A 26,011-nucleotide genomic window follows, 5' to 3' on the forward strand; every position below is an offset into this window, starting at 1 on the left:
CGTGCAGGAGAACGAAGAAAGAGACCCTGAGTTGTACTTGGTCCACTCAGAATGAGTCATGAGCCAGCCAGGGAAGGGCGGGGATGGCCTCGCTTGGTCGTTTGTCTTTCATTTGCCTTTTCCTGAACACAGAGCCACTCCTACCACAGGTAGTTAGTAGGAGCTGGGACAAAGGCCCCAGTGTGAGAGGGGGGCCTCAGTCTGAGACCCACGGGGCCAGAGAGAGTAATTAGTGACTGAGCCAGAGGCTGTGCAGAGGATCGAAGACTGGGAGCTGGTGGCATGGCTCGGGGACCACAGCCAAGGAGGCGAACCCCAAGCGTGTGTGGGGACGAATTTCACCAGGCTTAGTCATCCACACGTGTCCAGGTTCAGGATGACACAGGTGGGTGGCCAAGTCCAGCACTGGAGGTACAAAAGCAGGGCCAGCAGGGTGGGAGTGGGGCTGAGAGCAGGCTAGGGAGATTGCACGTGGGAGCCAGAGCTAGGACGAAGAGGTGGCGGGAGGACAGCCCTCTCTATGGACTGGCTTTCTTGGAGGGGGCACTCGGGCTGGAGCCCTTCCCCAGGGCATCCTTGTAGTCAGTGGTGCTGCTCTGGTTCTGGCCCTCCCTGCCACGGATGCTGCACACTCCAGAGATGCAGCTGCTGCCGTTGACCACATAGCCTCCGCTGACCGAGTTGGGCCAGAAGCCATAGCCACTGCTGACGCTGGTGCTGCTAATGGTGGCTGCAGGGGGAGAGCAGGGTCAACACCCCACAAGCACAGCTGGGAGTGGGACCGGACGAGGCCGCCTTTCCCCAGGACAGGTAGGGCTCTTCTTGGAACAATGAGTTTGGTGGGGGACCCAGTCACAGCCAACCCCGTCACCACTGGGGAAAATATCTCAGAGACAGCTTCCTCCATGCGTTGCCCTTGACTTGCCCAGCTTACATCCAATCTAGCTGATTCTTAACTTTCAGAGGTCCACCTCTTTGGTCCAGGTACCAATGGACCCACCTGTCATTCTGAACACTCTGCCTCTTCTATTAGTCTTTTTTCTAAACTTCCCAGCTTCCAATCTCTACCGTCTGTCCTCCAGATGGCATCTTTTGGAAGCTATGATTTAACTCTTAGCCCTGATGAGAAATCCAGAGATCTAACACTTTCAGCTTGACCTCCGAGGTCCCCCATTTACCAATTCCCCAGCCCAGGTCTCATCATAACTTGCAACCTGGCTCCCCAGGCCTCACACACACCCATACTCACCTTCCTGCACTGTGTCCTTTGGTTCCCCATCACCATGGTGATAACCTTCCTAGCTGCCCTCAGAACAGGGAGACAGAATGATAAAAAGGAAGGAGTGCTGGGCTGGGAGTCAGAAGGCCTGATTGCTGGACATGCCCTGCCATCTGGCTGTGTGATCTCAGGCAAAGTTTTCCCCTCTCTGGTCCTTAGATTCCTCATCTCCACACACAGGGTATAACTAAGGTCCTTTCAAGTCCACACATTCTACAATTCTAGGTCCAAGAACACAAGTACTTACAGATGCTGACAGGGGAGGGAAATTCTCATGACATCCTGTTAGGGGAGAAATAAAATAAGAACAAACAGTCATTCAACCCACAAGTTATTAACCTCAAAGCTAGTGCCCCCACTGGCCTAATGTGGGTTTCTGAACTCAGTAGGCACCTATGGAAATACCAGGGCTCCTTTGGCACAAGCAGAGCTCCAGAAGCTATGGGGGCCACCCCTGAATCTTTGGGGTAACCAGGCAAAAATCCATCAAACAGTAGCTCTCATGAGGAGTACTTGTGGGGATGGCATGCACACCTCCCAAGGGTCAGCCTCCCAGGCATCGAGGCTTTCCTTCTCCCAAGGGCATTGGTGATGCTGGAGTGGCTGCCCTGGGACAGCACTCACAAGCTCATCTTTTACCTGGACAATTAAGGAAGAGAGAACAAGAAGGCCTAACAGAGTAATGTTTTTTTTTGGGGGGGGGGTTGGGTAGTGTACCCAGGTACAGGCAGGGAAGTGGTGAGGACTGAATGAACCAATCAACGTAGCACAGTGTCTGGTATGAAGTAAGCACTCGTGTCTGTGTAGTATTATTAATTCTATTATTATTCTTAGCATCACCACCCCTTCTTTCCCCAAGAATTCATCTCTTCTGGATTAAGATGTGTTAGGCTTTCTCCTTTGGTCCTTCCCAAACCCCTGTGGCCTTCCTGCCAGAGCATCGCTCCCTCACCGGCACTCCTTGCTCTCCAGCAGCTTGCGGTAGGTGGCAATCTCCATGTCCAGGGCTAGCTTCAGGCTCATGAGTCCCTGGTACTCGTGCATCATCCTGGCCAGCTTGTCTTTGGAGGAGCTCATCCAGCTTGGCCCAGGCATCCTTCAGGGTGTTGTCCCCACACTGCTTAGCAACAACGATGGCCGTCTCCAGGTTGGAAGCCTAAATGGGGAATTACAGAGGTTGGAAACTGGAAGTGCTCACTGGAATCATCCACATCCAAGTCCCACTCATTCTTTGAGGTTCTGGAGCAGAGATGCCCACCTCCACCCTTCAGACTCCCTGTTCCTCTTCTAGTTGGAGCCCCTTCTGGGGTCGGCAAGTCCTTTCTTAGCTTTATCTCCACTCTGTTTAGACACTGGTGGTGATGAAAAATAGTGCATCCTGCCCCCCTGAGTTGATGGCTAATTCAGTGCCACTGAGTACCTTTCAAAGTCATTTATTTGGCCACCCTGCTCTGAGGATACAAAATGAGTAAGAGTAAGCTCAGCCTTCTGCTCTTGAGTTGTTTAAAGTCTAGGAGGACAGATCACGGGAATATGGTATTGCAGGTACCACAACAGTGGCTGCTCAGGTGCATGGAGTCACAGATGAGGGAATGGGGAAGGAGATACCCCAGGACAAACAATTTCCCAAATGCTTACCATATGCCCGGCACTGTGCTCAGCCCTACACACGGCTTTTATATAACTTGACTCATCCAGTCCTCACAACACCCTGTGCAGTGCAGACAAGTAACTTGCCCAATGTCCCAGAGCTACTAAGTGTTAAAACCCATGGGAGAGTGGAAAGAGGACTGGACCAGGAGTCAGGAGACCTTGGTTCAGATCACAACTCCACCACTTACCACAGTGCAACATTCTTAACCTCTCTGAACCCGTTTCCTCATCTGTAACAACAGGTAAGGCTTGCCTCACAGGGTCTTTGGAAGGATTCAGTGTGATAAAATGACAGGAGATGCTGCTATTGTTAATGTATATGAGAATCTTGTCTCCCCATCTACTAGAACTGAGACTGCTCCCTATGTTCCCAGGAGCAGTACTCCGAGTAAGGCCTTAATAGATATCCACAGATTTGAAGGGGTGCTCTCTGAACCCCCTTCTCCTCAATCCCTGAATCAACAAATGTTTATTAAGCAGCTACTCTGTGCCAGGCACTGTACTAGACGCTGGGCAAATAACAGGAACAAAGTAGCCAGCTCTCTGCCTCCCTCTGGTCCAGTGGAAGAAGGGACATGCAGGTGTCTGGCAATTACAGAAGCCTGACAAGTACAGGGGAGACACAAGTGCCAGGAGAGCACATTGATCAGGGCAGGAGGGGCAGAGGGATGTGGTCCTAGCCCACCCTGTCGGGTGAGAGAAGTCTTCCTAGGGGAGGGGTCTTCAAATCAGGGGTCCTTGGGGCGAGTTGCAGATGAGATGCCCCAGGGACACCTGTTCTAAGGGTTTGACACAGTCACCTCTTTGGCCCCTTTCCTCCCCTGGGCAGAGATTTGGGAGGCTGACACTCTCGGCCCACTCATCCCCCTCCAACTGTGCCTGTCCGCCCCGTGCAAAGGCAACCAGCCACCTCACCTGCTTCTTCACATTCTCAATCTCTGAGTGGATTCTCTGGATGAGCCGGGTGAGCTCTGAGATCTCATTCTTGGTGTTTTTGAGGTCGTCCCCATGCTGGCCAGCTGCCAGCTGCTGTTCCTGGAACTGGGGACCCAAAGGGCAGAGCCATGGATGGGGGTGATGAGCGTGTCGTGGGAGTACATGGTGGCTTGGGGTTGGTGATGTCATGGGAGCAGGCCACGCTGGACATTTAACTAGACATTCCGGCCCAGCCCTCATGCCTACTGGGGTCACCCTCCCCGGGCCGGCCTCAGCCCAGCTCACCTTGGTCTGGTATAGCGCCTTGGCCTCAGCCTTGCTCTGCAGGGTGATCTCCTCGTACTGGGCACGAACTTCATCAATGATGCTGTCCAGGTTCAGGTCGCGGTTGTTGTCCATGGACAGGATGACAGACATGTCACTGATGTGGGACTGGATCTGAGCGATCCCTTGAAGGGGAAACAGTGATGGTCTCAGGACTTGACTGATGGAGGCCAACAACCTCCCTCCCAAGGTAAGCAAATCCTGGTGATGCCAATTTAGAGGCTCCAAACCAAGGCTGTTGCTCTCTGGGCAAAGCGAGTTCTCTCCAGGCCCCAGACAGAGTCCTGCTGCTATGGAGATAAGGCCAGGACCATTTCCTTCCCACCCAGAGAGGAGATGAGGAGCCTCTGAGGGCTGAAATGGAGATGAGTGGTTGAGAGCTGGGGCCTGTGTGCCCCTCCCGGCCCCAGAATAGAGTTTTACCCGCTGGCAGCCCTCGGAGGGGTGGAATGAAGAGACGGACTTACGGCTTCATAGAGACACTGGAAGAACATGATCTCCTGGTCCATGGAGTCCACCTTGGACTTCAGCTCCACCTTATTGGCATAAGCTGCAACCCCTTCCTGAAAGATATCCCAGCCATCCCCAAATCACTGCCAGTGCAGCCCAGAAGGCAACACACACCCCAGCCTGGGTCCCCTGCATGGGGAAATAGCCACCTCTTCTCTTTGGGAGGTTCGTGGGAAAGGGGAGGAAGGAGCAAAAGGCCCAGCCCTGCCCCATCCTGAGAATGGGCTCCCTCGGCAGTAGGGATGGGGTGCCCCTCTAAGGAAGGGAACCCATCGAGGCTGCTGTCAGTCATCACTGTGACATCCTAGCCAGGCCCGCAACTGCAGGGAGAGCCCCTGTGTGTCACCCTCCACTGTTCTTCACTGTGGACAAACCCCGACCCCATTAAACACTCAAGAATGCCATCATCTTCTCTGCCGGTTTTATTCCCTTCTCTGGATACTCTTGCATCGCGGTTTTCCCCTGCCTTCCCCTCGCTATTTCTGAATCAGTTCACTTTCTTTGAAAGCAGAGCACACTGGCAGACTCAGCTCCTCCAGGTCCCAGGCCAGCCCCAGATCCAAGACCTGCCTACCCCTCACCTTTCTGAGAAGCACAAACTCATTCTCTGCTGCTGTCCGCCTGTCGATTTCTTCCTCATACCTGCAGGAATGCCAGTGCTCTGTCAGTTAATATGTCTCACTGAGAACCCTCGTTTGCCCAGGGAAGACCCTGAGCAAGGGCACAGATGCTGCAGGGCTGCAGAGTCCAGGGCCAGTAGGGCCAGCCAGGCAAGGAAGCCTTCCTGGAGGAGGAGATGTGATCACCAATTTTGGAAGATTATTGAAGATCCAGCTTCAAAAATGAGGAAGGAGGGCTTCCCTGGTGGCGCAGTGTTTAGGAATCCGCCTGCCAGTGCAGGGGACACGGGTTCGTGCCCTGGTCTGGGAAGATCCCACATGCCGCTGAGCGGCTGGGCCCATGAGCCAGAACTACTGAGCCTGCGCGTCTGGAGCCTGTGCTCCGCAACGGGAGAGGCCGTGGCAGTGAGAGGCCCGCGCACTGCGATGAAGAGTGGCCCTCACTCTCCGCAACTGGAGAAAGCCCTCGCACAGAAACGAAGACCCAATACAGCCAAAAATAAATATAAAATAAATAAATTAATTTTTAAAAATGAGGAAGGAGCGTGTGGCATGAATGTCCTGTAGGAAATCTCACATCGTCCTAAGTGCCAGGCTGGAGGAGGAGAGCAAGTTTCCTTTTTCTTGGGGGTGATTCTGCTTGGGATGACAAGGAACACTGCCTCCCTCCACCTCCAAAAATGTTAAGCTGGGGTAGCTGCCCACTCCTGCTTAACAAACTCAAAAGGGACAGGGACAGTCATGTAGCTACAGGGGGTCCCCTCCCAGCTCACCTCTTCTTGTAGTCCTCCACCACATCCCACACATTCCTCAGGTCCGAGTCCAGACTCATCCGGCCCCCGGACAGCGTCTCCAGCTGCTTGCGCAGGTTGCTGGTGCAGCCCTCGAGGATGGGCTCCAGGTTGTTCTTACAGTTGTTCAGGTCCAGCTGCTGCAGCAGCTCCCACTTGGTCCCCAGCACCTGGTTCTGCTGCTCCAGGATCCACACCTGGAGCCCAACACCCAGAAGTGTTGAGCCACCACGAAAACAGTCACACCTGTCACTCCCAGGGAGCTTTGCAAAGCGCTCCCCTGCATTTTCTCCTTTACGCCTCACAACATCTGCATGAGGTGGGTGCATCATTAACCCTATTTTGTGTAAACAAAACTGAGGCATAGAGAAGTTGGGCTTCTTTCCAAGGTCCAATAGTTTAATAAGTGGCAGAGCCCAGAACTGAACACAGATATGTGTCCCCATAACCCATGCATCAGATCGCTCTGAACCCGCTGTGGCCAAACCAGCCCAGGGCAGGGGAGAGCTTGAAAGTACTGGAACAGAGTCAGGCAGGGTTCATCTTTGAAAAGGTTGACCGCTCTAAAGAAGGGAGTCTGCTCTTCATTTTCTAACATCTCAAGCTCAGTGAGGCTCAACGGACCAAGGACTTCTGGGTGTTCTAAATTCCTGCATCAGCCTCCAACTGCATCTCTGCTCATGCCTCCTCCTCCTCCCTTTGTCCTGCTCCTCAGAACCATCTTCCCTAGAGCAAGCATGGCTTACGGAGCCAGATGGACAGACGGAGCTCCCCACGCCACTGTGTCCTCACTGGGCCGGGAAACTGACCAGAGCTGGTAGGTCTGCATACACCTCTCTTGTTTGGTTTGGGACTTTTCTTTAACGTGACTTCCCTTAATCGTACATGAGTGCAGCTACTGTTTAAACAAGGTTGTGTCCCTTAAAGTCAGAAGCACAGGACATTAGAAAACTGTCTGGTATTCAGTATTGAGATGGGATTGGTCACCAAACAGCTTGCGTCCAGCAGATCTTCCAGCATTTGGTTTGGTTTAACCAGTCCTGACTTTTTCATGTCCACTCATAAGACTAAGCATTGACCAAAGAGAAAACCCTACACCCAGGACACCACAATACACATCTGAACTCCACATCTGGATGACCGATAGGATGCACCCATCTTCTCCGGCTGCCTGGGGTTATGGGATTACACTCCTCTAGAGAATAAAATTATTTAGGAACCCTCCAGGCTTTTGAGCCTGTTTCCCTCTCACCCCAGGCAGACCACAATTTTCACAGAGGTGACTGTCTTCATGTCTGTCTTTCTCTCCATGTCTCCAGACTTTACTCCTTAATGAGGTTTGATCAGCCCAGCCAAAAGTCAGTCCACTCCCATCCCCCCAGACCTCAAATTTCAGAACACTTTGATCTCCTAGAGGTAAAAGGCTTAGAGGTAAGAAGCCACAGAGAAGGTGCCAGCCCCTGAAGAGAGCAGAGGCAACAAGGAATCCTCCGAGCCAGGGTCCAGAGCTGTGGGGAGGTGAGACTCTGATGGCCACTGACCATCACAACATAGGATTTGTCCTGGGCTGACTTGTCCTTGGTGCCTCATTGTCATGTGGCCAGCATAGCCCTCCAGTCCCCAGTACTAGGTCTGGAGGCAGGAGGCTGGTCATCCAACCTCACCTTCCCTACCCTGGAGATGATCTTGGGCACGGCATTACTTCCATGCTTTTGCCGACCGCAAAATGGGAGCAATCATTTCTTATCTATGGAAAGTCAGGGCCTATCTGGACTGGATGATCCCTTGAGGCCTCTTCCAGACCTTTGATTCTTCTCCTTCTCAACACCCCTACTCTAGCTCTCAGAGATAAAAACGACAATAACAATAACCACCATTTGGGGAGCACTTAGTATGTGTCAGGCATCGTGCCAACATCTTCACATGCATTTTCTTTCGTGAATCCTTCAATGACCCCAAGAGGTAGGTTAGTATCTCCATTGTAGAGATGAAGAAACAGAGGCATAGACAGGATGAATGACTCTCCACGTGTCCACATAGCTGGCTTAGCCACACAAAGTCACACAGCTGGTAAGTGATGGGGCCAAGGTGGAAGCCAGGTCTGACTTCACAACGCTGTGGAGACCTCTTCCCCACCACACTCTTCTGCTTCTCAAGAGAGTCCTTAGCCCACCAAAACTAATGCCCGTGGCCAAGCCGCCTGTGAATGACCACACACTGATGCTCCCAATCCACCTGTCAAATGACTAGCGGAGAAATCAGCTTAAAATTGATGGGAGGAGGACAGCTTCCCTGACCAATCAGGGGCAGACTCCCTCTCACTGGCTTTCCCTGTGCACAGCCTGCATGGACCCAGGCTTAGCAATAGCACCAAGCTGGCCTTCAGGAGTAAGAAGCAAGGGTCTGTCTTCTCTTTGGAGCTCCTGCCAGTAACCCTGACAAGCCTCTGCCAGTAGAGATTGACCTACCTTCTCTCGGGAAAGACTACACAGCCCCATGCTAGCTGGTTGGAGCACAGTCCCTGGGGGACTTGGCCACAATCAGAGCCACACATCTGGGGGCAGGACAGCTGTTCAGCAGGTTTGCAGCTGGCAAAGCTGAAGGTCAGCTCACCCCAGAGGAGCTGGGATATAAAGTCCAAGGAGGACTGTCCTGCCAGACACTCAGCTCTGCTCCCATCCTGCTGTTTGGCTACCAGAGAGGTGCCTTCCTGGGCAGCCCCATCCCGCTCGCTTCCTCCTTGCTCAGCTCCGTGGCCGGGACCATCTCCTTTGAGTTTTGCTAGCCATCTCCTTCCTCCAGCCCCACCCCAAGCCTCTGGCGAAGTGTGTGGACTCAGGACTCTGAGGACCCAGGTCTTGGTCCTGCCATGTGACCACGGGCAGGTCTCCCAACTTCCTAAGCCTATGTTTCCGCATCCCTAAAAAGGGGGGTGCTAATACCTGCTCCACCTACTCCCAGAGGTGTATGGGAGGCACCTTGTAAATAATAATGATGATGGTAATGATAATAGCTAACACACAGTGTGAGCTCTGCTGGGCACTGCTCTAAGCACTACACATATATTAACTCATTTAATGCTCACAGCGGCCCTGTGAGGCAGGTACTGTTGTTATCCCCATTTTACAGATGAAGATACTGAGGCACCAGGAAGTTAAGTAACTTACTGGTGGTTGCACAGCTAGTGAGTAGCTGAGCCAGGATTTGAGCCAGGGTTCAGCCCAGGCAGCCTGGCTACCGTCTGTGCTCATAGCCTCTACACTGTCCTGGCTTTCTCATGTGCAAATGTCCAGTGCAGGCGCCTGCACGGTGTGAAACACTGAGCTCACCAGCACTCACTTTTCCCTCACTCTTCTTCCTGTCCCAGACTCTCTAGGCAGCGGAACTGACCCCGCCCCCCCCCCCCCCCCCGCTCCCCTTCTCAGCCTGCTTTACTCTTTTGAAGACAATTGTAACTTCGGGACTTGGGTAGGTGTGCTTATGAGATGATTGCATGTTTCTCACATGCATCATGCTTTTCCCTGATGACATGCTCTGGGCTGTTCTTCCAGCCTCCTGCCCACCAGGGCAGGCTTGTCCTATGCTTTAAGACAAACCAAGACACCCCTCCTCTAAGAAACCTCCCCCAAGCCCTCCCTGGGTCAGGTGCACCTTTCTTCACACAACCCTATTGCCTAAGGGCTGTGTGCCTTCCTCCAGCCTAACAGTTCCCTCCGAGGCCAGGTGATGCTCTCTGCTCCTTGGACCCAGGCTTGGGATCATGATATGAATTGTGAGCACTGCTCACCAGCTGAAAGATGTTCTCCCATATGTGTCAGAGGCCACGTGGGGGTCCACATCTACATGCGAGTAGTCGTGAACACGAACTTAAGCAGAATGGTGCCCAGGGACTGGCATGGCTGTCTCGGTTGTCTGTGGCTGACAACTACTTTGATGAGTTGGTGCCTGATTATACCAGTTAAGTATTTTGAGTATCTTCCGTAGACTTGAATCTGTGAGCCAATGAGCACGTGTCTATGCGTGCTCGAAGAGGGACCAAATATACAAGGGGCTGTGGTGTAGAAGTGCACCAAGCAGGGAGGGAGGGCCAGGGCGGTGGAAATTGGCGTGCAGGAGAGGAGAGACCCTCAGCGCCTCTCTGATCTGTGCAGCACTTGCCAGATGTGAGTCTAAGGGCTGAGGGATGGAGGGTTAGTCCTACAAGTGGTGTCGCCCTGAGATGGCAGGAGTGGTGGAGGCCCTGGGAGGGAAATAGAGGCAGCTGGCAAAGGGCAGCTCAAACCTCAGAGCAGCTGCCAGATGAGACCTAAAACGTCTTAAGACACTTCCGTTCTCCAACAAGTCATGTCCCCTTCACCTTCTACAGGAAGCCTTCCCAGGCTGTCTGTGTTCAGCTGTGATCCCTTCCTTCCTCTGTAGCCCCTTGCCTGTGTCTCACCAGTGCCTCCATGCCCAGATCATCTACTGCACTGGGGCAGGGGCGGGGTGTGGTATTGAGATCTCAGAGGGTCCCCCTTGCAGCCAGGGCAGGAGCTTACCTACAGTGCAGGTGAGGCTAGAGGACAGTATTGCTGAGGGACGGGGGCTCTCACTCCCCGGACTTCCTGACTAGCACCAAGATTTTCAGGTGCCTGTCAAGGAAGGTCCTGAAAGGGGTTTGGGCTGCAGCAATGCCAGCACTACCACAGTTCCTAACCCCCAATCCTGTGAGAGGAGAGATGGGAAAGGAGAGGGAGGGGAGACAGAAGCCAGGGCCTGGGCAACAAGGAGGCTGGGCCAGCCTGGGCACGCCAGGGAGCGAAACAGCATCTCCTCCAGCTGGCAGCTCCACGGTGGGCACAGAGCCTGTCCAAAATCATCCCACACCCTCTCCGTTTTAGGGAAGAGTCTTTCCTCCAAAGGCACTGGGCTGGAAGGTGCAGTACCCGGGGCTGCTGGCAGAGGGCAGTGTATGCACAAAAAAAAAAAAAAAAATACCAGCACCGGGGCTTCCCCGGTGGCGCAGTGGTTGAGAGTCCGCCTGCCGATGCAGGGGAGACGGGTTCGCGCCCCGGTCAGGGAAGATCCCACATGCCGCGGAGCGGCTGGGCCCGTGAGCCATGGCCACTGAGCCTGCGCGTCCGGAGCCTGTGCTCCGCAACGGGAGAGGCCACAACAGTGAGAGGCCCGCGTACCGCAAAAAAAAAAAAAATACTGGCACCGAGGAGTTACTCTTCCTGCTTGCAAATTAGCAGTTGGTGACTGAATGGGACCGTGTGTCAGTGAAGAGAGCCAGTGTTCGCCCTGGCCCTGCATTTAACCCGCCTGAGCCAGGTCTCCGGGCACAGTCCTGCTGTGAACTGACTGCTCAGGAACCAGTGCACAGCTGGCAAAACACAAAAGGCCCAAAGAACATGCATTAATAGTAATTATTATAATAACAACTAACATCTATTGGCTGCAAATTATATTCCAGGCACTGTATTACTTCCATTATCCCTTTTCATATTCTCAACTCTTCTCTACGGTGAGAACTTTGACAGGTAAGGAGGTATCGTGCCTGGAAGCATGGACTCTGGGATTGGACTGTGGGTCAACTCCCAACTCTGCCACTTACTAACTGTGGGACGTTGGGTGGGTTATTTTACCCTTTTGAGTCTCAATATCTTCACGAGTGAGATCTGTATTATTAGAATTGCACCTTATAACAACTATACCTACCAGGTTGTTGGGAGAATTCATCGTTGCCAGACATAAAGTACTGAGAGAAGTACCTGGCACATAGAAAGCACTCAGTCAAGGCCAGCTTGTATCGACCCTATTTTGTAAGGGCAGGATCTTGCAGCCAGTCACAACTAGCCATTAGAAGAGCCAGGATTTGAAGCCAGGCATATGACACTCAGCCAGGACACTAGACCTACGACAGCATGTGCCTGACAGAGTCCTGGCTTATGCCTGCTGTCTGCAGATCCAGCTTAGCATGTGTCCAGAATAAAGGTGTCTCCGTTTGGTTGATAAATTCTATAAACTGCCTACATGTGGATGCATGTAAAGCACAAATTTATTAACACAAATGTGTTTCATCACTTGCACGCCAACTCATCAGGACACATGTGTGTTCCATGAGCTCGTTCTCCCCAGTGAGGGTCGGTGAGACTGAGCCATGCATATCTGTGGCAAATGTTACATTGAGTGCCAACCGTGAGCCAGACTGAGGGCCCCGGAACAGAACACGGGGTTGTGAGTGGTGGGGGGGAGGGGACAGACATGTGCGCAGCTAACGTGACACCAGGAAAATAAAGCAACAACTGTAATACGGGTTCGGGAACAGTGCTGTGGATGTGCAGGGCTCCGGTCCCCAACCTGCTGCTCACCAGCACTGTGAACATGGGCAGAGCACTTAGACATCCAGGCCTCCATTTGCTGACCTATATAGTGGGGGTACCAGGGGAATTGTTGCCACCAGCTCTAATGTTCCTTCTCATTTAATGCTTGATGACTTGATGGAGTCCACCTGGAGGGACCAGAAAACGCATGTCCATGGGAGGTGGCATTTCAGCCGAGCCAAGAAGGATGAGTGGGCTTTCAGGAAATGGGTCATGGGCATCAAGATTGGAAGTCAGATTTGCCATGGTCCTGGGGTGTGAAGAGTCCTGGCCTCTGGGAAGAAAGACTGGAGTGAGGCTGGGGAATGAAAGGGAGGAGAAGGGGTCATGGGCATCCTGAAAGTCACCCTCGACTGACACTCATCCTTGGAAGGTGGCCTCACCCTGGAGGACTCTGCCCTTCCGCACCTTGATCAAGGCGACTGTGCTGCTTCTGAGAGAACACTAACAGAAACACACATGTGCTTCAAAGGGCACCCTTCTTATTCCACTTAATTTTTCTTCACAGCAGTCATCACTGCCTGACAACGTATCCTGCGTTTGTTAGTTGCTGATTTTTATTCTCCCCACCAGACTGTGAGCTCTCTGAGGACAGGCTCTGTGCACCCGTTTGCTGACTCCACAATTCCCGGTGCCTGACAATGCCGGGTTCACCGAAGCTCTGTCTAGTGAGCCACTGCTTTGCGGACACTGTAGATACAGATGCATCTGTAAGCAAGTGGGCATGCTGGCCTCAAATGTGAGGGTGGAAAAGAATCGGCTGGAAGAAGAGGAAAGCAAGGCTGGAGTGGGGGAGTAGGACTGGGGGTGGGTTGGCAGGAGTGAGGAGGAAAGAAGGAGTGACTCTCTGGCAACAAGAGGCAGTTGCGAGTGACGCTGTGGGAGCTTTTTTTTTTTTTTTTTTTTTTTTTGCGGTACACGGGCCTCTCACTGTTGTGGCCTCTCCCGCTGCGGAGCACAGGCTACGGATGTGCAGGCTCAGCGGCCATGGCTCACGGGCCCAGCCGCTCCGCGGCATGTTGGATCCTCCCGGACCGGGGCACGAACCCACGTCCCCTGCATCGGCAGGCAGACTCTCAACAACTGCACCACCAGGGAAGCCTTGTGGAAGCTTTTGAGAAGTGCAGCAGGAAGCCGCGCTGAAGCTCGAACACCTGACAGTCTGGGGGTGATTTGGTTCCTTGATCACAGAGGCCTGAGCCTCTCTATAACGGTCGGGGGGTGGTGACTGTGCCCATCTGGCAGGTCCATTGTGTGCAATAGGTACCCCAGTGCACTGGAAGCCCCAAGCCTGCCCAGAGGCGCATCAGTAACAAATCTCTGCTGTTTATACGGAGCACCTCTCACACAAAGCCTACCTGGCCAGGACCAGACGGCAAAGATCCATGTCAACGCAGGGACCCAGAAGGAAGAAAGAGCTGGACCGAGCAAAACTGTTCAGGGCAACTCATATGTCGACATCCCGGGCAACATATTCAACACTCAGAATCAAATGATATCAATCGTTTATTGTGGGGGAAGCAGAGACCTGGACACAATCCCAATAAGAGGACAATGAGAGCTCCTTGGCTGTGAAGGCCCAGAAAGGCACAGGGACAGATGAGCTTTCCCCTGGTCGTAGGGAAGCATCCTGGATATGTGTGTTATCTCTGCATTTGGGGCAGTGACCCAGTGAAAGGTGACCAAGGAGAGGGTCACCGAGCGAGTCAGTGGCTGGACTTCCTGCATCAGAGCATTGCCCTGCTGAGGACAACAGGGAGGGGGGATGGGCTGGGATTGTGGTTCCGGAGGAAGCATTTCCTGACTTGCAAAGGGAATCTGCGGGAGGAGATGAGGACACAGGGAGGAGATGGATGAGGTCTGCAGCTTTCTGCTCACAGAGCCAGCCTTCACTTGCCCTTCATCTCGAGGCATTTTTGCTTGCACACCTGCAGCCTGAGGTTTCTGGCAGCGGGATCCTTGAACTCACTGCCACAGCTGCCTTTGGGTTTTTGGTTTTTTTGTTTTTTAAAGGATTGAACAAATGTTTAACCAAAGAAAATATATGGGTGACAAATGAGCACATAAAAAGTTGTTCATCATGATTAGCCATCAGCAAAATGGAAAGTAAAGCCACAAGATACCATTATACAACCTGTTAGAATGGCTAAAATAAAAATATCCTTTTTTTTTTTTTTTTTAGCGGTACGCGGGCCTCTCACTGTTGTGGCCTCTCCCGTTGCGGAACACAGGCTCTGGACGCGCAGGCTCAGTGGCCATGGCTCACGGGCCCAGCTGCTCCGCGGCACGTGGGATCTTCCCGGACCGGGGCACGAACCCGTGTCCCCTGCATCGGCAGGCGGACTCTCAACAACTGCGCTACCAGGGAAGTCCATTAAATGGGTTAACTTATGTATAAAAAAAAGAAAAGAAAAACTACAGAAAGGAGAACAAAGAAAACCCAAAGTCAGTAGAAGGAAAGAAATCATAAAGATCAGAGCAGAAATAAATGAAATAGAAACAAAGGAAACAACAGCAAAGATTAATAAAAGTAAAAGCTGGTTCTTTGAGAAGATAAACAAAATTGATAAACCCTTAGCCAGACTCATCAAGAAAAAAAGGGAGAGGACACAAATCAATAAAATTAGAAATGAAAAAGGAAAAATCACAACTGACACTGCAGAAATACAAAAGATTATAAGAGACTACGACAAACAACTATATGCCAATAAAATGGACAACCACGAAGAAACGGACAAATTCTTGGAAAGGTACAATGTTCCAAGACTGAACCAGGAAGAATTAGAAAATATAAACAGACATATCACAAGTAATGAAATTGAAATTGTAATTAAAAATCTTACAACAAACAAAAGTTCAGGACCAGATGGCTTCACAGGTGAATTCTATCAAACATTTAGAGAAGAGCTAATACTGATCCTTCTCAAACTCTTCCAAAAAATTACAGAGGGAGAAACACTCCCAAATTCATTCTACAAAGCCACCATCACCCTGATACCAAAAGCAGAAAAAGATATCACAAAAAAAGAAAATTATGGACCAATATCATTGATGAATATAGATGCAAAAATCCTCAACAAAATATAGCAAACAGAATCCAACAGCACATTGAAAGGATCATACACCACGATCAAGTGGGGTTTATCCCAGGGATGCAAGGATTCTTCAGTATAAGAAAGCAATCAATGTGATACACCATATTAACAAATTAATGAATAAAAACCATATGATCATCTCAATAGATGCAGGAAAAGCTTTTGACAAAATTCAACACTCATTTATGATAAAAACTCTCCAGAAAATGGGCATAGAGGGAACCTACCTCAACATAATAAAGGCCATATACGACAAACCCACAGCAAACATCATTCTCAATGGTGAAAAACTGAAAGCATTTCCACCAAGATCAGGAACAAGACAAGGATGTTCACTCTCACCACTCTTATTCAACATAGTTTTGGAAATCTTAGCCACCACAATCAGAGAAGAAAAAGAAATAAAAAGAATACAAATTGGAAAAGAAGAAGTAAAACTGTCACTGTTTGCCGATGACATGATACTATACATAGAAAATCCTAAAGGTGCTACCAGAAAACTACTAGAACTAATCAATGAATTTGGTAAGTTTGCAGGATACAAAATTACTGCACAGAAATCTATGGCATTCCTATACATCAACAACAAAAAATCAGAAAGAGAAATTAATGAAACACTCACATTTACCATCACAACAAAAAGAATAAAATACCTAGGACTAAACCTGCCTAAGGAGTTGAAAGACTTGTACTCCGAAAACTATAAGACACTGATGAAAGAAATCAAAGATGACATAAACAGATTGAGAAATATACCATGTTCTTGGATTGGAACAATCAATATTGTGAAAATGACTATACTACCCAAAGCAATCTACAGATTCAATGCAATCCCTATCAAATTACCAATGGCATTCTTCACAGAATTAGAACAAAAAATTTTATAATTCGTATGGAAACACAAAAGACCCCAAATAGCCAAAGCAATCTTGAGAAAGAAAAATGGAGTTGGAGGAATCACGCTTCCCAACTTCAAACAATACCACAAAGTTACAGTAATCAAGACAGTATGGTAGTGGCACAAAAACAGAAATATAGATAGAAAGCCCAGAGATAAACCCACACACATATGGTCACCTTATCTTTGATAACGAAGGCAAGAATATACAATGGAGAAAAGACAGCCTCTTCAATAAGTGGTGCTGGGAAAATTGGACCGCTACATGTAAAAGACTGAAATTAGAACACGACCTAACACCATACACAAAAATAAACTCCAAATGGATTAAAGACTTAAATGTAAGGCCAGACACTATAAAACTCTTAGAAAACATAGGTAAAACGCTCTTTGACATAAATCACAGCAAGATCTTTTCTGACCCACCTCTTAGAGTAACGGAAATAAAAACAAAACTAAACAAGTTGGACTTAATTAAACTTAAAAGCTTTTGCACAGCAAAGGAAACCATAAACAAGACAAAAAGACAATCCTCAGAATGGGAGAAAATATTTGCAAATGAAACAACAGACAAAGGATTAATCTCCAAAATATACAAACAGCTCATGGAGCTCAGTATCAAAAAACAAACAATCCAGTTTAAAAATGGGCAGAAGACCTAAATAGACATTTCACCAAGGAAGACATAGAGATGGCCAAGAGGCACATGAAATGATGCTCAACATCACTAATCATTAGAAAAATGCAAATCAAAACTACAATGAGGTATCACCTCACATTAGTCAGAATAGCCATCATCAAAAAATCTACAACCAATAAATGCTGGAGAGGGTGTGGAGAAAAGGGAACCCTCTTGCACTGTTGGCGGGAATGTAAATTGATACAGCCACTATGGTGAATAGTATGGAGGTTCCTTAAAAGACTAAAAATAGAACTACCGTATGACCCAGCAATCCCACTACTGGGCATATATCCTGAGAAAACCATAATTCAAAAATAGACATGTACCACAATGCTCACTGCAGCACTATTTACAATAGCCAGGACATGGAAACAACCTAAGTGTCCATCGACAGATGAATGGATAAAGAAGATGTGGCACATATATACAATGGAATATTACTCAGCCATAAAAGAAACAGAATTGAGTTATTTGTAGTGAGGTGGTTGACCTAGAGTCTGTCATACAGAGTGAAGTAAGTCAGAAAGAGAAAAACAAATACCGTATGCTAACACATATATATGGAATCTTAAAAAAAAAAAAGTTATAATGAACCTAGGGGCAGGACAGGAATAAAGACACAGAGGTAGAGAATGGACTTGAGGACACGGGCAGGGGGAAGGGTAAGCTGGGATGAAGTGAGAGAGTAGCACTGACATATATACACTACCAAATGTAAAATAGATAGCTAGTGGGGAGCAGTTGCATGACACAGGGAGATCAGCTCGGTGCTTTGTGACCATCTAGAGGCGTGGGATAGGGAGGGTGGGAGGGAGATGCAAGAGGGAGGGGATATGGGGATATATGTATATGTATAGCTGATTCACTTTGTTATACAGCAGAAACTAACACAACATTGTAAAGCAATTATACTCCAATAAAGATGCTTAAAAAAAAAGAGAGCTATAATATTAACAATGTTTAATAGCAGCCATTTATTGAGTACGTACTATGTGCCAGTCACTAAATTAAATAATTCTCCTACATTCTCTAATTAAATGTAATTCTCATGGCAATTTCTTTAGGGAATACTATTATTAACTCCTTTTTACAGATGAAGAAACTGAGGGTCATCGAGCAGAAGTAGCTTGCCTAAGTCACACTGAGTGGCAGAGGAGGACTCCAGTTGGGTCCATCCGACATCCAATGTGTAGGCTTCTCCCACGAGCTCTACAGCATGAAATCCCAGCTCCTTAGCAGACTTGAAAGGGCCCCTCTGATGTGGCTGCTGCCAACCTCCCCAGCTTCAGGTGCCACTGCCCCCTCCATCTCCACCTGCAGAACTTCCTCAGCCTTCCTCTTCACACTCCAGCAACCATGACCTACTTACACCATGCTAGTGCCTCTGGGTACCATGCCCACTCCCTCCTCTTGACTGCCTAGTAAACTCCATCCTCTCGAAACTCTGCACATGTTGCCTCCTCTGCCAGCCTTCCCTGACCTCCCTGAAGTTCCCCACTCTCCTCTGTGCTGACTCTGTCATTTCTTGTGTTGCCAATATCTCACCTGTGTTATAGTTACATTTTTTGTGGTTATGTCTCCATTAAGAGCATGGACCTGTTTCCATATCACTATCCCGAACACTAACTCATGCCAGGCACATGATAGCTACTTACTAAATATTCCTTGAATTGACCACCATTTCTTTACTGGCCCCAAGAGTGTCTTCCCTGAGACTAGTTATTTGGCCATCCAGTTCTCCTTTGGGCAATAAATAAACTGCATGTAGTTTATAAGATGGTTTCTTTAAAGCTTAGATTTTGTGAATTGCTTTACTAGCAGCTAAACACCCCTTTCAGTGAGCTAATTTTGTTTTTGAACCACAAAGATTAAGAACAAGATTCTGTTTCCATTTAACATTTATTAAGCATGAACTTTGTACCAGGAATTGCACAGAACATCTTCATGCTATCTCATAGCCTAACAGCAAGCTGGGGGTTAATTCTGCTTATTTTATAGCTAAAGAAATGACTCTCAAAAGGGTTGAGAGCTTCACTCATGATCACCACTTAGTCACGGGGACTGGGTCTGAATTCAAGGCTATTGACTTGAACTGTAGGACTCTGGACCCACAGTGACCCTGTTCAGATGCACCTGTGAGCCCCAGCCTCAATGTGTGCTGGCCTCTCACTTGCTTTTTGCTTCCTGTCATATCCTGCCAGCATAGTCATGGCCTAGAGACCTATGAGAAAGGTCTCAAACGTACATCTGAGGGACTTTCCTGGTGGTGCAATGTTTGAGAATGTTTGAGAATCTGCCTGCCAATGCAGGGGAAACAGGTTCAATCCCTGGTCCGGGAAGATCCTACATGCCACAGGGCAACTAAGTCCGTGAGCCACAACTACTGAAGCCCGCACGCCTAGAGCCCGTGCTTCACAACAAGAGAAGCCACCACAATGAGAAGCCCACACACCACAGCAAAGGGTAGCCCCTGGTCGTCGCAACTAGAGAAATCCTGCGCACAGCAATGAAGACTCAACGCAGCCAAAAAAAAAGAAGGCTCTGAGCACAAGAGTGTTTGGAAGCTGAGTGGCGTGTAACAGAGATGCCCCCCATGCTTAAAACACAACTCGTACATATACATCCACAACCATGTTCAACCCAGTGAACCTTCCCCAGGCACCAAGAGAACGTGGCTCATTACTTGAAACAAAATCTACCTTTGACCTTTTCCCAGAGAACAAGGAACAGCTATAACTCGAGCCCCAGGTTTTCTGGAACTGGTCTTCTTCTGCCTCTTGGCCAGTTTTAAATTTTGCCACAAGACAAATGTTGACTCCCTCTCTCTGCTGAGAATCTGAACGTTCTCAAAGGTTTTCCATTCACCGGTGCATTCATCTGAGAAAAGCATGACTTCAAAGGTGCATCTGGGGCTTCCCTGGTGGCACAGTGGTTGAGAGTCCGCCTGCCGATGCAGGGGACACGGGTTCGTGCCCTGGTCCGGGAAGATCCCACATGCTACAGTGTGGCTGGGCCCGTGAGCCATGGCCGCTGAGTCTGCATTTCCGGAGCCTGCGCTCCACAACGGGAGAGGCCACAACAGTGAGAGGCCCGCGTACCGCAAAAAAAAAAAAAAAAAAAAAAAAAAGATGCATCTGCTGGGGATGGGAGACAGAGATGAATCCTGAGTATCACAAAATCCAGCGGAGGTGATGGTGGGGTCCTGCCATCCGTGCAAGGATGTCTTTCACTCAGATCAAAGGATACTTCGGGTCTCTATGGAAGAGAGATGCGCCTCAGATGCCCTGGGCTCCAGGTCATTGACCTCTACATACAGGAGAGACTTGGCCTAAGATGAGGGTTCCCTTAGGAGAGAAAAGCATCCTGGGCCTGCATGAGTTGTATAAGTTTATTGGTGAGACGAGGAAGCAGGGACAGAGGCCTGAACCAGGACAAAAACGTACATGCTGAGAACACAGATCCCTTCATTGATGGGATCAGTCTGCAGGGGTGCTCCTAGCTATAGTCTGCAGGGACCATGCAAGATACAACAAATAACCAGGTGTTTCCCCAGAGCTGACGTTGCTCTAGCAAGATACAGTCCTTGCAGGTCTATCAGTGGACCTGTAATCTCCTGTACCCATGGAGCATGTGGCTGAATAACTACCTAAGCTGGGGCATGGAAGGAGCAACAGGAGGCCTGGGATGCCCTTTAGAGAAAACGTTCATCTGCAAGGGGGCATGCAGCCAGAGAAAGGGTCAAGTCTTTATCCTGGGCAATGCAGCAGGAAGGGGAGGCTGGGTTAAGAGGCCTCTTGGTGTGAAAGCAGAAAGATGGGCTAGAATCCCTATTCTTAATTAAGAAGGACTAAGGCAGAGAGTTGCAAGAGAGGACATGTCAGTGGAGAAGAAAAGCAAGGAAGAGATGATGACAAATGTGACGGAGGAATTTCCTGGAGCAGGGAGTCCAGGAGAAACAAGAGCAAGATGTCTGGACAGCTGTCTTTCACTTTATTTTGTGGTTTTCTTGGTGGGTAAGCTCAGAGCTGGGGGCTTCCCCAGCAATCCTTAAATTCACGTGCACTCCCCAGCCTAGTTTTGGCCACCCGCGGGGGCTGCAATTCCCACTGCCAGTGACACAGCCCCCAGACAGGATGCCATAGCCCCTGCCGACAGAGCTGGGCCAATAGCCATAGGTGTTGGCACCGCTGAACCCAAAGCCAACTCCTGCGCCTGCGGTCCTGGCCATGGAGCTGCTGATGACCGCTGTGGAGGACAGAGGGAGGGATGATAAGGGTGTGTCCCAGGACAGGGCTGACCCGAAGTCCTCTCCAACCTCCCAGCCCCAACTAGCTTTAATGTGTCCCTCTTACACAAACACTCCACATCAACAGTGGACTTGAGTTTAGTGATATATGCTCAATTCCTGGGCAGCTCAAGCACTGGGAGAATCAGCCCAGATGCCGCGGGACCCCCAAACCCAGAGCCTCCTCATTCTAGTAGCAGGGGCTTCCCCCAAAGAACAGATGATGCCCAAGTATCGCATAAGCCAAAAAGTCTTGCATTTAACTCAAGGAGACATTCTTAATTTTTTTCAAAGCAGTTCCTGATTGCTCGTCCCAGGGGAGTTTTTGCCGGCTCACGTAGTGTTTCCGTGCGCAGGTCCCAGTCCGATTGAGGAGGTGCCCCTCTTCCTACTCACAGCTTCCGTCATGTAGGAAAGCCGGGATGGGAGTGACACAAGAGGGTAGGACTGAGAGTCTCATCCTAGCATGGGTGAGGTTTCTGGGGAAGGGGTCAGTGTGAAATGTCAGAATGTGATGGGAAGCTGACGCCACAGAGGAAGAGGCCGAAGGTCTCATCAAAGGAGGCGATTAGGACAATGATGCTCTACCAGGCAGAGCCCAGGCTCTTCCAGGGGGTTCTGGTGGTAGGGGACTGCTTACTTTGTGTTCATTAATGGGCTAAAAATACTCTTGCAGGGAATGAAGTACTCACATATGCTCACAGAATTGGTATATTCTCCAGACATCCTGCACAGGGAGAAAAGCACAGGTAAATCTCCTTTACATGGAATCCAAGTTACACTCACCCCAGCCTGGAATCATCAGCCAGGCTACTGCAGCCTCCACAAGCCCTCTAGCTGGCCAGGTGGCATGAAGTGTACCTGTGTGACTCTAACCACCTCTCTTTCCCTCCTCATCTGCTCTTTCCCCTTCAGAGATGTGCGAATTTCAACCCTGGAGCGCCCCCCCCCCCCGCCATGGCAACACCACCTCCTAGAGGCCCTCCTGCCATGCTTCTCTTCAGCCCATTTCTTCATCCCTGTGGGGCTACTGCCTGAATAAATACACGTGTAGAAACGCTAGCATCAGGAGTTGCCGCTAAGGAACCAACTGTATGATTTTAGGACCAATAACTTCTCCTCTCTAGGTCTCATTTATAAAATGGTGCAAGGTTAGAACAGGGTTTTTCAAATGTCAATGCTTCAGGTACCACCCTTCCAATTGTTGCTACGACCACGTATAACTCATACTCTTATATATTTAGTATTTTCCATTGATCCTGCCTTTTATAATAAAAAATGCATTTCTCTTAAAAGGAAGTCTTATATCACCAGGGTAAACAGAAAACCAGTATTGCTGGACCAAAAAAGACAAAAACACTAGCAGTAAAAATAATATAATGAATGAAACAATTTTTTAAAATTTTGGCTAGATATTTTTGTCTGCCCAGAGACTGTGAAGCTGAGATCTACCATCTCTTCACTAACTGGGACATTTGCAAGTGTCAGAGCAGCAGTGTTAAAGATACAACAGCACTACACTGAAACTTTCTCCCCATCACAGTCTGAAGACTGGAAAGAGAACCCTAAAGGAAATCATCATCTTATTATCTGACCAGATTCTGTATAAGGCTACATTTGTGGGTGACCTAAAAAAACATCTCCAGCCCCTCCAGCAGCCTGCCCCCCAATCTGGGAAACTGAGTCAGAGGATTCCAAAAGTCCTTCCAGCCCGAACATTCTAAGACCCCTCCCATCACCCACTGGCACTCCTCACCCTCCAGCAGCTTGCGGTAGGTGGCGATCTCGATGTCCAGGGCCAGCTTGGTGCTCATAAGTTCCTGGTACTCATGCATCATCCGGGCCAGCTCCTCCTTGACCTGGAGCAGGGTGGCCTCCAGCTCATCCAGCTTGGCTCAAGCATCCTTCAGGGTGCAGTTGCCCGGATGGAGCACTGAGGGCCAGGAGGTGGCATTGCCCCCTCAGTTCTAAGGCAGCCTGAGCCTCCCTTCCCGCCCCCCGCCCCAAGTGCTTACTGTGGTTGGACCAAGCCCTGTCCTGCCCCACTTCCTAGAGCAAAATCCCATGCATGGCGTTAGAGTCCTGTCAACCTGGGACTGGGGGGCTTGTTATTCCCAGCCCCTTGGCTTTCTGAAAAGGCCCTTCCAATTGTTCCAGAGTTCAGGTGGGAGCTACGTGCAGGCGATGAGAGCAGGGGCTCCATTTGAGGAAGGGGCTTCTGAGATGGAGGACCCAGAGAAGGAGAAGGGGCATGGGGGAGTGTATATGATGGACAGTTCACCCCTCCCTTGGGATTGAGCCAGGAACCCCCAAAGCCCCTTCACCGGCTTCTTCACACTCTCGATCTCCGAGTGCAGCCTTTGGATGAGCCGGGTCAGCTCTGAGATCTCGTTCTTGGTGTGTTTGAGGTCATCCCCAGGCCAGCCAGCTGCCAGCTGCAGCTGCTGGAACTACGGGGAGAGGGGTCAAAGCAAGGAGCCGAGCTCAGCCTGGCAGACTGTGCCTTTGCCTGGGGAGTGTGGCAGAGGTAGGTATCTGTCCAGCTTTGCCAGGCCTATCACCTGCCTCCCACTCAACCATCCGTTCACTGGCTTGATTTATTTGCCTTAAACACAGTTGATCTCACTGATGGTTGGATTCGGCCTTAAGGTCAGTTGAAATTCCCATACTCTCCACACGGCAGCTTTACAACACACAACTTAGATTATGATACTCCCCTGCCTATAGCCCTTCAAAGTCAAGGTCAGATTCAAACTCCTAGCCTGGCATCAAGGTGCTTTGAGATCTGAGATCCACCAAGATCTTCAGACTCAGTTCTCACTGCCCCTGCCCATCACCTACTTGGCTCTCCACCTGTGCCAAACAGTTCCAGGTTCCATAAAGGGCCCATGTGCTCTCAAGTCTCTGACTCTTTGCGTGAGCCTCTCCCTCCAGCTGGAAAATATCCCCCCACCCGTCCTCCCTCTTTCCCTAACCAGCTCCAACTCAGGGCAGAGTCACTTCCTCCAGGAGGCCTTCTCTAATTCCCTGCTTGGGTGCACTTCTGTGCCCAGAGCCCCTGGCACACCAGTCTGTAGGTCTTACCACGCTGTACTGTGATCACACGTTTCTATGTCTTTTCCATCAGGCTCAGAATGACAGGATGGCAGGGACCTTTAATTTTATTTCTACCATCTAACTTTGAGTGTAAGTCATTAAATTCAACTGAGGAGGCCCTGAGAGACCCGACAGTGATACTCAGGCTGGCTACTCCCCGCTCCCGCACTCCGCCCGCTCAGAGGGCACAAAAAAGGCAGTAACCTGCCCGGCTTCTGGGCTTCTGGGCTTCTCGGCGTGGCCCGTCGCGACCTACAACTTCCCGGTGGGTGAACTTGAGAAGCCCCTCCCCTGCTTCCAACCCTTGACTCCTCCTCCCCACCCCAGAAACTCGGAAAAGAGCCGATTCAGCATTCTCCCAGGGGAGGGGTGCAGTGATGGAAAGAAGTCAAAGACTTCCTGCTCTGCCACACGGGGTGAGCCCCAGGTCTATGGGGAGATTAGCTTTTGGAGGACCAGCTGGCCAGCCCAGGGAGCAGGAAGCAGCTGCTTCTGGCAGGAGGCCCCTGCCTGGGAGCGCAGACCCCTGAGGTTAACGTTTCGCTGCTCTGCCCTGCTGCCCTGAGCCTGCCTGCATGCGGCGAAGGCCCCATGGGCAGAGACCAGCCTTGGGCAAACGGCGTGCCCTTTGTTCTGCACATAGTAAGGGCCCGTGGGAGGCACCATGAGGAGGGATTGGAGTCTGCATGCACTCCATGGCAGTCGAGGGTGGGAGGCACCAACTGACGGCCCGGGGAGTGAGTGCAGTCTGCAACCGTAGTAGGAGGGATTTAGGTCAGACTGCACAAGGGGAGCTGTGCGGACTTCCTCCGAAGAAGGCAAGATTGTGATGCTCCAGGTATCTTGGAATCCGTCCAGTATAAAAACAGTATGTCCACAAAGGCTATACCCAGACCCCCACCTCTGAATATCCAACCGGAATCTCCAGGGCTGGCCCCAAACAGGAAGCTACACCCTCCAGTGCCCCCAAAGACCTGCCTCACACCCCCCTCTCTCCCACCACTCAGGGACAGCCACTAGACATAACTTCGGACACAATCACCTGAGGACAAGGGCAAGTGAGCTCAGCACGAAAGCTCTGTGAGAGCAACATCTTTTCATTTCTCCATCCAACAGTCGTGACCTTGTTGATTCTGCGAACAAGTTCCCAAAAGCCTTGCTGGCTTGGTGGGAAAGCCCATGCCTGGAGTTTCGTGAAGACAGGGACTTGCTAGACGCTGAGCATAAGCTCCCTGACCTCTTGTTCTATATTCAGTGGAGACCTCTGACTGCCTGTCCCCATACCTGCCCTATACCCCCCACCTCCAGACTTGCACCCCTTCCCGCCAGATACTCCTGGGTCTCAGCACTGAGACGGCCCCACCCTGACGGCCTGCAATGCGCGATCTTTGGATAACTGTTGGTTGCTTTGAGACTGTGCTCCTGTTCTGTAGGCAGCCTTCAGGCTCCACACATGACCCTTCTGTCCTAATAATCT

General features: G+C 50.2%; 1 protein-coding gene across 1 annotated transcript; it reads right to left on the reverse strand.

The window, feature by feature from the left end:
- Positions 1 to 518: 518 nt before the first annotated feature.
- On the reverse strand, positions 519 to 25,111 carry LOC309829899 (keratin, type II cytoskeletal 71-like; the record flags this gene model as incomplete). Its single annotated transcript, XM_082666166.1, is given in 6 exon segments — positions 519 to 730; positions 22,131 to 22,165; positions 23,182 to 23,333; positions 23,337 to 23,342; positions 23,763 to 23,888; positions 25,106 to 25,111. Coding segments are annotated over 6 exon segments (537 nt in total).
- Between the last annotated feature and the right edge of the window lie 900 nt (positions 25,112 to 26,011).

The sequence above is a fragment of the Grampus griseus genome, assembly GCF_964374135.1.
Source record: "Grampus griseus genome assembly, chromosome: 11".
In the NCBI taxonomy this organism is placed as follows: domain Eukaryota; kingdom Metazoa; phylum Chordata; class Mammalia; order Artiodactyla; family Delphinidae; genus Grampus; species Grampus griseus.